A 12,114-nucleotide genomic window follows, 5' to 3' on the forward strand; every position below is an offset into this window, starting at 1 on the left:
GTTACATTAAACAGATTCAGATATCCATCAAATTTGGGTATTTGTCAGGTTCGGTAGCAAAAAATCAAAACCATATCTGTGTCTGATTATAATCAGATATGGTTTGGGCTAATTAAATGCATGTAAATGGAAGTGAATTTGGTCAGATATCAGATAAAATCCTATTCATTGACATCCCTTGCAGTTTAGGAAGGTTTGGATCCCACCTGCATAGGACCCAAATGTGGACCCATCCAAGTGGGCCTGATAGCTTGTTGCAGTGGTCTAGTAGCATCCAGATCTAGTTCGATCTGGACCAGCTTTCTGTATCACTTCAACTTTCTAGGCCATGACTCGACTATTAACTCAATCCTAACCACGAATGCCTCTCCAGTTCTAAAACCTATCCTTAGGCAAACAAACCCCATGTATGATTTGATCAAAATTTGGAGACCAAACCTCACCCAGACTGCTAGAGTGAGCGCTTCTTCCATTGTTTCACAAATTTCTACAGTTACCCATGCCAATTACTAAAAGTGTTAATAAGGCCTATGATTCGTATAGGTAATACCAAAAGATACTCGTCAGTGGTTTCACCTGAGTCCCCCCAAGTTGAAAACAGAATGCTTAAAATACTCCTATCAGTCTCCATATTTTCCAATTTGCCTTTCTAAACTATTTAGGAACAGTGCACAAGCAACAACAACTACGCCTTCATCTCAAAACAATTGGGGTCGGCGATATGAACCAACAAAGAAAATCATTCTGGGTTAGGAATATACCATATAAAAAGTGAAAAACTTTAGCAGAGAGGTGGATTCTGTTTTTTTTTTCAAGAGATATATAACGACAACCACAAGAAAGTGATGCATGCCTCTACGCATAGATCATCATCAACCCGTTTTCAAACAAAATGGCACTACCAACTGGTGGCTGATAACTTCTCTGGGACGTGTAAATGGCTAACGATGACACACTGTGGTGTCCAAATGTTCAATTAGCACACTAGCAAAATATTAAAATTGCAATCGGAATTTACAAACATCTGACAAACAAGAAATGAGACAAAATGATCCTCATGGGCTGATGCATATACCACAGATCAGATGAATGGTAACACATCAATGCCTTGGCTGACTTGATTATGGAAGAAGAGTAGCATAATTTGCATTGCCGGATAGCCTGTGCTTCTTGGATCGAGCACCTGTTTCTGTTCTGGCACATGAATGCCGAAAATGCATCCTCATACACTTCTGATTTACCCTCTCCCTGAAGATCGATTCGGTATGTAGAGCAGAAAAGAAAAACCACCGACTGATATAAAGCATAACCAGAATGGGCTTTACCAACGCTATTGCTGCTTTAAGCTCCCTCGTTCAACGTCTCTTGTATAAACAGGGCTTCAATCTTGGCCATAAAATAGCGCTCCTCAATGAATTTGTCTCCTGCAATATCAGCAGCAGGAAAATCTGTAAAGTTTCTGGAATGTTATGCATATGAAAAACAGAAAGCGATTGCAAGACAATCAAAATATGATGTATTATACCATCTTCTTGAAGAAAAGAAGGATGAACATTTTATTTGAGAAGTCCTGCACAGTAGTTAAATGATTATCACATTGTGATCTATTTCCACAGGTGTATGAAACGGACGTATATGACTAAACTTACCTTAGACACTGCAGTGAAACCTAGCTTGTGGACACATTTTGAGAACATACTGGGATCCGCACCTCCACTGTTTGGGTCAAACCTGCTCTTAACTTCTGCTATCAGTAGCCAACCACTGGAGACACAAAGGAACAAACACAGTTTGATGGGATTAAAGCAACTTTTAAAGATATGGATATGCTTCTCATAGAGAGGACACACAGAAATTCGCAATTAATAAATGATTGGTGAAATATACTAACCCTGGTTTAAGAACCCTGTGAGCCTCCTCGAGGTAACCTGGAAAGTTTGTTCCCATTAAGGAAAGGCAGAAAACAGCAACATCTATCGATGAAGAAGTCAGGGGTGTCTGTCATCCAGATTACATGCAAAAGCACATTAACAAAATGATTGAAATAAAAGTTTCAAATGCATAGATCAATTATGTTCAGTAAAAGATGATTTGCTGACAGTGGCAGCCAGGAGCTATAAATATGAGCATACATGAAATCCATCTTATTTTTATGGACTGAGTTGCTCAACTGTAAAGCATCATTTGTACCAGGATCACTTTAAAGATGTCTGGGTTTGCAGCATTATGCAATTGACTTTATTCAACAATTCTGCAATCACCATTTGTTTTGATGTGTCATATATTGATGAGGAAATTGCGAAAAACTGTGTTAAAGGAGAGGAATGAGAGGAGAATCACAACAGGTGGTTCCTTCTCAAAAATACCTCGGAAGGATGACTAGGCCTTACTTGCACCCTCTTTCGGGCATATATCACTGAAATATCCTCATAAAGTAACAATATACAATAATTATGATACAAAACAAATAAGACAACAGAAACAAAAGATTATTAGAGAAATAGCACCACCATTAACATGTCATCTATTTCTAGAACAGATTATTCTTAATTATTTCTTATAAAAAAATCCTTCAATATTCAACCAAAAAATGTGTAACTAGGACTGTCATTTAGTTGCATGAATGGTACAATGTTTGTTGACTATAGAACAATTCTAGCTTCTCAGCACCAATGTTTCCTTAAATGGTAGGTTCTATCAGGTTGGGTTGAATTTACAACCTGATCCAGATTATAATTTACAGGTTGAACAACATGTTTCAAACAAATTTGAGAATATGAAAAGAAAATAAGGTCGTATATGGTTTTTCCCCATCTCAAACTAGTAACCAAGTTTGAACACGATTCTGGCTTATATATGTAGGGTCGGATTACGGTTGAACCCAACCCAACATTGATCCAACCCATTGACAGCCCAACTACTTACTTGAAGTGCATAATAGATAATAAAATCAGAAATTTGAGATGCAAAACATCAAGACAATAGGGGAGCTAAATGAAAAGATGAAAGAAACAATGACTAGAAAGCACAAAAACAAAAAGGAAAAAGAGAACCAAGATTTAATAGCAAGTTGCTATCCCAAAAATTCATGGCTGCAACTCCAATACCATGTTAGGAATTAATCCTAGCTCATACAAGTTGAGATATCCCATACTTCTATTCTTCAGATAACGCAAACTACCATTAAACCTCGTGGATATATTACCAACACAATTACATAAAGACTACAGGAACACAACTAACAACCTGAGAATATTAAGAATGCCATAGTGACAATTCCTGTCATGAAATAGTAGATGGGCAGATTGATCACAGAGCATGACAGAGAGAATTTACACAGTAAAAGACAGACCCAAAGGCACATCATACGATTTTATGGAGTAATCCATTATATGTTGGGATCCAACATGGGAATAAAAATGAAGTGTCCACATGATATAGAACATATAAAATCACTTGATAGATCATAATATTAACCAAACAAAACCAAGAAACCTTACACATACCTTAGACATGTCACAAGCAATTACAAGAGGATCATTTGAGACAAGATCAATGGAGAAGACAGTATTCTTTATACTTTTTGCAATGCGTGCATCTCCTACATTAATTACAGATGAGAGTGAATCAGAATCATAGTGTGTGTGTGTGTGTGTGTGTATATATATATATATATATATATATATATATATATATATATATATATATATCATAGCTTATATATTGGTTTACAGGAAAGATCGTGTAGAAATATAGTTTTCTGATTTTTTTTTAGAAAATATTAACATTTAAAAATATTAAAATAAAAAATAATGCAAAAAATAAGAAAAATGTGTTTCAGTAATATTTTCAGCAAAGATGTGAAGAAATGTTTTTAAAACATAAAGAATATGAAGAATAAAGAAATATCTTATTTAAACTGTTAAAAAAGAAAAGTAAAAATATGAAGAAAATAAAAATATCATGGTAAATTAAACAGTGAAAATGAATACATTTCGATTTATCTTCAATATCTCTTGGAAAAAATCAATTTTTCTACTTTTAATTTTATTATTTTAAAAAATTCACAGAGATTTATCAGAAAAACTACTCACCACAGCCAAAATCAGCAACCACCAATGAAGGGCTGTGATCCTTGAGCCACTTGATTATGCTATCCACGGGCTGTTCTGGCCAGTGAGACATCTGCTCTTGGTATCCTGCATGATACTGAAACCATACATTGTACATCATGAAAGGCAGAAAATCCATTAAGAAGAAAACAAGCTCTGAAAATATTAAACTAGCAGTTCACAAACACTGCATAACGGACAACACATTTAAAAATAGTTAATAAAAGAAACAAAACAGAAGCTTTGAACACAATTCACAGACATGTTATTTCAATAGAGCACACAGTTTCAAATTCGAGGCATGAATGACATGCTACAAGAGTACCATAATGGGCCCATCACTAAACATAATTAATACCGTTTGTAAAGAAGGAAAACTTGAACTTCAAAGGCATCCATGGCATTATTATTTTGCTACAAACAAATGCACCTTTAGAAAAGAAAACTTGTTTGGACTGTTTCAACACCCCAAAAAAATCACCCATAAGCCAATCAGAGCAAGTTTCCATCACTCAAAGTGCAAAAACTTGGGGAAATTTTGCAGCTGTTTACAATCTTCCAACAGAATCATCTAACTGTTCTAGTCATTTCCCAACTTCATTTGAAAATGAGAGATAATAACGTTAACAAAAACAGGGTTCATAAGGGCAATTCTGAACGCCCATGGTATTTTCTCCAAAAAAAAAGGAAAAAAATGTTCACCAACAATACCCAATGGAACTACCATAAGCAACCATTGTGCAGACCAGATAAGAATGCGAAGATACAGCACAGCTGAGGTCTCCTAAGAGCACTGGGAGCTTCTTCTCCTTTTGTCACTCTTATGCTTTTTTTTTCAGAAAAGGAAAAACAAAACTAGTTTGACTCAAGTACATCACAAATTTTTGCAAAAAAAATATTTTTCCTAAATTTTAAGAAGCTTAATGACCTCTGACTTGGATCTTCCAACGAAAAAATAAAATATAGCACTGCCTAAGCAGAATAACATTTCAGGGTCACGACTGTAATTCCTATCTCATTTATTTCCACAAAATATAGATTTTGTTCCCACTTTCATCTCTAATCTTTTGAAGTGACAAGGAGTCCATGCCTTATAAGGAGTCTTCATGTGATGAGTCCAAGAGAGTTCAACGTGAAAAAGGCCACAAGAATTCTAATTGTATCCCAAATTGATGAAATCTCTATTATTAAGGAGACAAAGGTTGTAAGTATCGTATGGTTACCCGTATCGGTCAGGCCCAAATTAAGACAGTAAAATATCATATCGTAAAATTTTAATAAAAATTTTACAAAAAAAACTAAAAAATCAAGAAAAAAAAAGCAAAATCTTTAAAAAAATCATATCACATGAAACAATGATGAATTGCATAAAATCACATATGAAGAATTTATGTCTCTATGAGCTGCATAAGACATCACCAATCATCAACTATTATATAATCATAGATAATATTGCATGCATATCTCACAAGAACAATGCAAAATATTAAATATCTTGCAATTAAGAACATGCCACAAGACTCATACTTTAATATTACATAAACAAAATTATTACGGCAATCTATGTCACCTGAGTACGAGTACGGGTACAACAATTCAAAAAAATGTGGGTACGGAGACACAACTAAATATATACAAAAAAATATATTATATATCTAAAATATATACTATATATTTAAAATATATATTATATATTTAAAATATATATTATATATTAAAATATATATTATATATTAAAAATATATAATATAATATAAGACACGGCATTTGCCGTGTCCAGATACCAGTACCCCTGTCTACACGAGTATGACACCCTAAGTGTCGTGTCCTAGCTAAATAGATGGCAATAGTTGCGCACTCGATTTTCAATTGGTTTGCATTCATTACTTGAGTGCCTCATTGCCATCTATGTAGTCAAAAGCACTAGGCAGTGCCTAGTGAGTAGACCCTTTAAAAGACTAGTCAAGAACTAGGTGAGACTAATCGAACTAGTCGGTACCCCAATTAAATATAAAAAAATACACAAAATATACATAAAAATATGTTTAATTCTTTTACTAATAAGATGATTTCATTACACAAGTACAAAATTACACATGCTTTCACAAAATATATTAATATACATAACTAAAATATACATATATATATATTTCAATTATTCATAACATATTCAATATAATCAACAAAATATGCTTTCAACCTTTCACAGAAGCACAATACTACATACATATATAAATAACATATTACATAATTCATAATGTTAAACATGCTTTCAAGCTTTTATAGAAAAAATCATCAGAAACAAAGTAACACACACATATATAAAAAACATAATCAATTAAAATTAATTGTGCATGCTTTCAATGTTTCACAAAAAAAAATCCCAAAAGCAAAGTAGCACACACATATATAAATATAATAACTACGCATGTTTTCATGAATTCACAGAACAAACCACACAAACACACATACATACATACAATGATATATATACAAAAAATAATAAAATATATATATATATATATGAATAATAAATAACTAAACTACCCTCATGCCTAGGGAGAGGCAACTTAGTCGCCGACTAGGCACCTTAGTCAGTGCCTAGTTGACAAAATTGGTACCTTTTAAGGTACCCACCTAGAAATTGCAAAGCCTAGGTGTTTTACTTAGCCTACACTGACTAGGCGGACTAGTCAGTGTCTAAATGGGCTTGCTTGTACAATGGAAAGAGCCATTGGTTTATCCTTCCAACGAATCAAATTAGCCAAAGGTGTGCATTCATGAGCCCATGCTAAAGTTTCAATCAATTCCTGTCAATATCCATGCTAGAAAATTAAGAACATGAATCCAGTAGCCCAAACAAGATGACCAAATAAGAACATCCACGCCCAGACGGATAAACTATTCATACCTAAAGGATTATATATGTTGATAAGTTGTGAAGATTTTAACCATAGATAATCTCTTGACCATCCCATCAAATAAGTGGAAGAACTATTCAAATAATCTATGCAGCTTCAACTTCTCTCGGTCAACGCAATTTAAAAAAGAGAATAGCCTATTCTTTCGTATCTCATATGGGTTTAGTAATAATAGGAATTAGTTCTATAACCGATACGAGACTCAATGAAGTCATTTTACAAATAATCTCTCATGGATTTATTGGTGCTGCACTTTTTTCCCTGGCAGGAACAAGTTATGATAGAATACATCTTTGTTATCTTAACGAAATGGGAGGAATAGCTATACTAATGCCAAGAATCTTTACGATGTTTAGTAACTTCTCGATGGCTTCTCCCGCATTACCAGGAATGAGTGACTTTTTGAGCAGTCATAAGTCCTAAGAGGCAATTCTAATTGATCAATAAAAATATGTTTTAATATGATTTCTTTTTGGTTCATATTGCCGACCCCAATTGTTTTGGGATGAAGGCGTAGTTGTTGTTGAATATGATTTCTCCTGGGTATGGGTACGAGTACGGAGGGTACAACACGACAATTTTAAAAATGAGGGTACGGGGGCATGGCTATATATATAGATATATAAAAGGTTTGGGTCTAGATCGTATGTGGATCCATATTGAGGTCTATATGTAATTTTCCAAAAAAAAAAAGAGGGGAATGAAAATTTAAAAAACCATAGTTTTTGTATTTGTGTAATTTCTAAAAAATTGAGGAGGAAAAATGAAAAGTTTTCATTTATGAGGGGTCTTTTTCAAAAACTCCTGCCCCCACCTTTTTTTTCATTTATGAGGGGGTAGGGGTTCTCGAAAATACCCCTTTTTTTTCTCCTTTTAAAAGTGAAAGATAAGGGTATAATTGAGAACCCCCTACCCCACTCGTTCACTTTTTGTTTATGAGGGATGGGGGAGGTTTTATTTATGAGAGATGGGGAAGGTTTCTCGTAACCCCCTCTCTCTCTCCACCAAGGAAAACAAAGAGAAGACAAAGACGATGAAGACGCCAGCACACCTCTCTCTCTCTCTCTCTCTCTCTCTCTCTGATGAGGGTGGGAAGGGGGAGGTTTCACAGGAAATAAAAACAAAAAAAAACGAGTGTCCATTTTGGGTTGGGTTTTAGTTGAACTCTACTTGAACCACAAGCCCATGTACCCGTGTCGCACCTAGTACCCGTACGCATGTCGGGTCATGTCGACACGAGTATGTGGCCTGATCAGCCGTGTCCTAGTAACATAGATCCAATCCATCATGAAAGGTAAAAAATGGTTGATTTTATAAATAGAACTATTTTGATAACCCATCTTATTTTCTTTGAAAATCTCTAGAAAACCTTTTATGTTGTCTTTTAGAATTTTTAAAAAGAAAAAACCTTTCTTTTTGACTTTTCTATTTTTTTTTCGAGTGTTTTATGTGTCATGCCAGATCATTTGATGTCATCTTTGTTGGAGTATGGAGCTTGATTTCTACCTTGATATAAATCTCTAATCTCCACCTCCGAAGCAAAAAAAATTGGACGATAACTTTGTAATTTTACTCATAATAAATATTTTTTACCTTAACCCACTTCCTTGAGTGAAAAAATAGTGAAAATGCATTTTTACTTTAGCAAACGGCAAAATTCTTCTCTCTTGTGCACGGATCAGCCCCCAAATCGCTGTCACAAGTCCTAGGGTGCGTGGATATCTGTCTAATGGCTTGTAAACAAATCAGGGAGTCAACCCTCAAGAGGTCTTTAAAGCCCAAAACTGAACAATTATGATTTAGTCATTTTTTAAGAGTGTTGACCTTGTAACGTATGATACAATACAATACACCCTATATCGTGCGATACAATACGCACTCGTATCGCGATACGAGTATGTATCATATCGATATTCTAAATAGTAACGATTTGTGTCATACGGCATCGTACGATAAGTACAACATTGAAGGAGACTACATGTGATCATACCTCTTGAAAACAAAGGAGTCCCAACCAACGTAAAAAGGAGAAGTTGGTTGGAGACCTATCCATGTGTACCGCCCCATCCATCTATAAATACAAGCTCCTCACTCTCAAAGGAGCATAAGAGAGAGAGAGAGAGAGAGAGAGAGAGAGAGAGAGAGAGAGAGAGAGAGAGAGAGACCTTATTGGTCGCGGACGTAGGCATCATTAAGCTGAACAAAGTTAAGTCGTTTCTTGCATGTGTGTGTATGTGCTGATCAATCTGTGATCATAGAGTGCGTGTGAGGATCTTGTTGCCTATGGTGATTCATCTCATAACCTTTACATAATCTACTTACAATTCCTCACTATCTTTTCCTGCCTTTTTCTTGCTCCCCATCTTACCCTCATCAACTGTTTCTTTTTCTTTTCCCCTCTTTCTAATCATGATCCCTCAGTCCTACCAGAAGATTTTGTAAACGCTTACTCGAAATCTCATTCATCAATTACATTGTGGAAAGAGATACCCACAATATCATAAAGTCAAGATTGGTCTAACGCCAAAAATCTGATGCAACGTGGGAGTAGGCATTACAATTGAATTAATTTAACCTAACAACAAGAAAAGCAGGTCGATTAGTTAAAGTGTGTAGGTTTCAGTCCTTTGTATGCCAGAAGAGGTCAAACTGCTTGAATCTAATTTGGCTTCTCTTTTTTCAACATTTGAGTCCTTATCTTTACTGTGGAATATTTGGTATACATATTCTTTAATGAAGTCATCAACCCACATATTCTTTACTGGCGTAGCGGTCTTGCATGTTAGTCTCATCAAGCACAAAGCCACTTTAAGTAAAAAACAGATAATAACAAAGTGTCAAAGCGACAAAAGGTACCGCATCAAATAGTGCTGGGTCCTCTTTGAAGAGATCGAATGCTTCATTTCCACTGCAAAAAAGTAAAACACAGAAAAAAAAATTATCAGAGATAATGCGCCTGCAAACAAGGAATAAGCATATGACATAGTTGTCTAAAGTAGCAACAATAGATCTAGCAAAAAACTAAGCCACTCTTACTAGTCTTCTTCGACGAAATCCCATAAAAGAATCAAACGTTAGATAAACCGAACAGTTAAAAACCCAATATGATTCAATCAGAAAAGACCGACCTGCTAGTGTACAACTTCTCGTTGAGCATCCGGAAATGACCGCCGGACAACTTCGCTCGCATCTGAAAGATTCGCAGCATGAATAAAGTCCACATTAGAAGGAGAAACGGACTGAATTGTATCGAGAAAACGACGATGATGGATACCTTTTGGAGAAGATATGAGGCGGGTGGCTTTGGGACGGGTTGTGAAGGGGCATTAGGATTGGAGCGATGGGATTCAGATGACGATGATGATTGCCTTTGGCGCTTCGGTGGGGTTGTGCGCTGCCGGGCGACGTCGTCGGTTGCGCTTGCTCTTGCTTGGGCGAGAGGGGAGTCGTTGCGCTTCCCTCTCTTGCGCTCCCTATCGGAGCTCTGCATCTGCGCCCGCTGCCTTTGTGGTGCTTGTCGACGGAAACGAAACACACTCGAAATCGGTAATGAAGGTAGCTGGGGAGAGCGGATCCTGTAAAAAACGCTGGGTGAGAAGCAATTTCACCTAGCGTTTACCACCACAAACCACACCCCTCTTTGGGTCCCACTTGTATTGAGCTACAGTCGAAAGAGGTAAGGTTTTGCAGAGTCTGGGTGCAATCACATGGCACAAAATTTGTTCATTAAGCACCACAACTGACATGCCCTTTCCCGAGGGTGATCAGGTGCACAAATATTTGTGCAATCATATTGCACCTGATCTTTTCACGATTTTGCAAGGGGTGGAAAATCAATGGCCTATAACGTATCGAATTTTTAACCCTCAATAGAGCGTATTTTATGTCAAAAAAAAATATGTTCCCAGGTTTGATTCCTACTATTTTCACTATGCTAAACACATTCATGGGGTAAGATTTGGCACCCCTAAGAGTTTTAACCAGGGAGTTTATAACCTATGAATGTAGCCAAAATTTTCTCTGACTAATGTTTTGTACTTGAATAGAAAATAACCTAGACATGGGGTATTATGTTTAGATAATGCATCATAGAATCACTAGAATATGAGAACTAATGTGTGAACCATGATTTTCATGATTTTTTTGTTCTTTTCTCTTGAATCTAACCATACACATGTGATCTGCATGCTTGGTTTTATAAGAACCCACTCTTGTATTGTCGGATTTGGATGCATAAACGAGATTTTTTTGAGGCTTTAAAATCAATGGCTCATAATTTCATAAATATTCAAGCATTCAAAAATCACATTTTTTTCATAAAAAATACATGATCCAATGGTTGATTCCTAGCAAATTCACCATGCCAAGCACATCCACATTGTTGGATTTGCAAAAAAAGTGTTGAAAATGCCCCTATTTCTAGTTCTCATATTCTAGTTTTTCATATTCCAGTGACTCAAACATCATATTCAATCCATGAATTCCTAAATCACAGTTTCTTACCAACTAATATGTCTCTGAGAAACCAAATCCAAGTAAGATTTTCCAAGTTTTGGTTTTTGATTTGGATGGAATTAATGATCCTACATGAACCTACTTCAGAAGAAAATGAACTTACGTTGCTTAGAATGAGTTGAAGGCCCATTTAAAAGGATGGCAAAATTATCTACATGTATAAAGCACCTAAGATCAATTTGGCTATGGATGAAATGCTATAGATTCAACTCCGCAAAAATCAAGCTGAGAAAAAACCCCAAAAGGCCATTAAGTCCAACATATTCTAACAAAAAAGCTCTTGGCTCAACTTAAAATAAAGGTTAGTCTGACTAGTGGTAAATCCTTGTTTGTGTTGGAAGAGTGTGAAGCCTATTTCCAAGCTATATATAAATTTACAATTTCTGTGGATCCAACGTCACAATAAGTTAAAGGGGGTGGGAGGGGTTAGTCCCCCATGCCATTTTTTTTTTAGTGTAGTTATATAATTTTATCCTATGCTCTGATGTATCTATACTCTGATGTATCCAGTAATACTAGTAGACTCAGTTCAAAATTCATAGACTCCTCCTATTTAAGGAAACATC

The 12,114-nt window shown here is 35.7% G+C and overlaps 1 protein-coding gene across 1 annotated transcript; it reads right to left on the reverse strand.

The window, feature by feature from the left end:
- Positions 1 to 976: 976 nt before the first annotated feature.
- LOC149840756 (ribosomal RNA-processing protein 8-like) lies at positions 977 to 10,630 on the reverse strand. The gene is made up of 10 exons (XM_090004544.1): positions 10,308 to 10,630; positions 10,162 to 10,223; positions 9,890 to 9,941; positions 4,095 to 4,209; positions 3,507 to 3,601; positions 1,892 to 1,998; positions 1,650 to 1,764; positions 1,526 to 1,570; positions 1,326 to 1,424; positions 977 to 1,248 (listed from the first exon to the last, which is right to left on the reverse strand). The coding sequence occupies exons 1-9, from the start codon at positions 10,521 to 10,523 to the stop codon at positions 1,356 to 1,358; spliced, it is 876 nt and encodes a 291-aa protein (XP_089860670.1). The 5' UTR covers positions 10,524 to 10,630; the 3' UTR covers positions 977 to 1,248; positions 1,326 to 1,355.
- Positions 10,631 to 12,114: the final 1,484 nt, after the last annotated feature.

Source organism: Nuphar pumila, chromosome 4, assembly GCF_984573655.1.
Source record: "Nuphar pumila chromosome 4, dmNupPumi1.hap1.1, whole genome shotgun sequence".
NCBI classification, from domain to species: domain Eukaryota; kingdom Viridiplantae; phylum Streptophyta; class Magnoliopsida; order Nymphaeales; family Nymphaeaceae; genus Nuphar; species Nuphar pumila.

What these genes read in the sequence shown, in the direction of transcription:
- LOC149840756 (XM_090004544.1), bottom strand. Translation starts at nt 10,523, where the DNA reads ATGCAGAGCTCCGATAGGGAGCGCAAGAGAGGGAAGCGCAACGACTCC. An exon ending in GAGAAGTTGTACACTAGCAG is followed by an intron (nt 9,942 to 10,161) that starts GTCGGTCTTTTC and finishes ACTTTTTTGCAG; the next exon opens with TGGAAATGAAGCATTCGATC. An exon ending in ACCCAGCACTATTTGATGCG is followed by an intron (nt 4,210 to 9,889) that starts GTACCTTTTGTC and finishes GTATGGTTTCAG; the next exon opens with TATCATGCAGGATACCAAGA.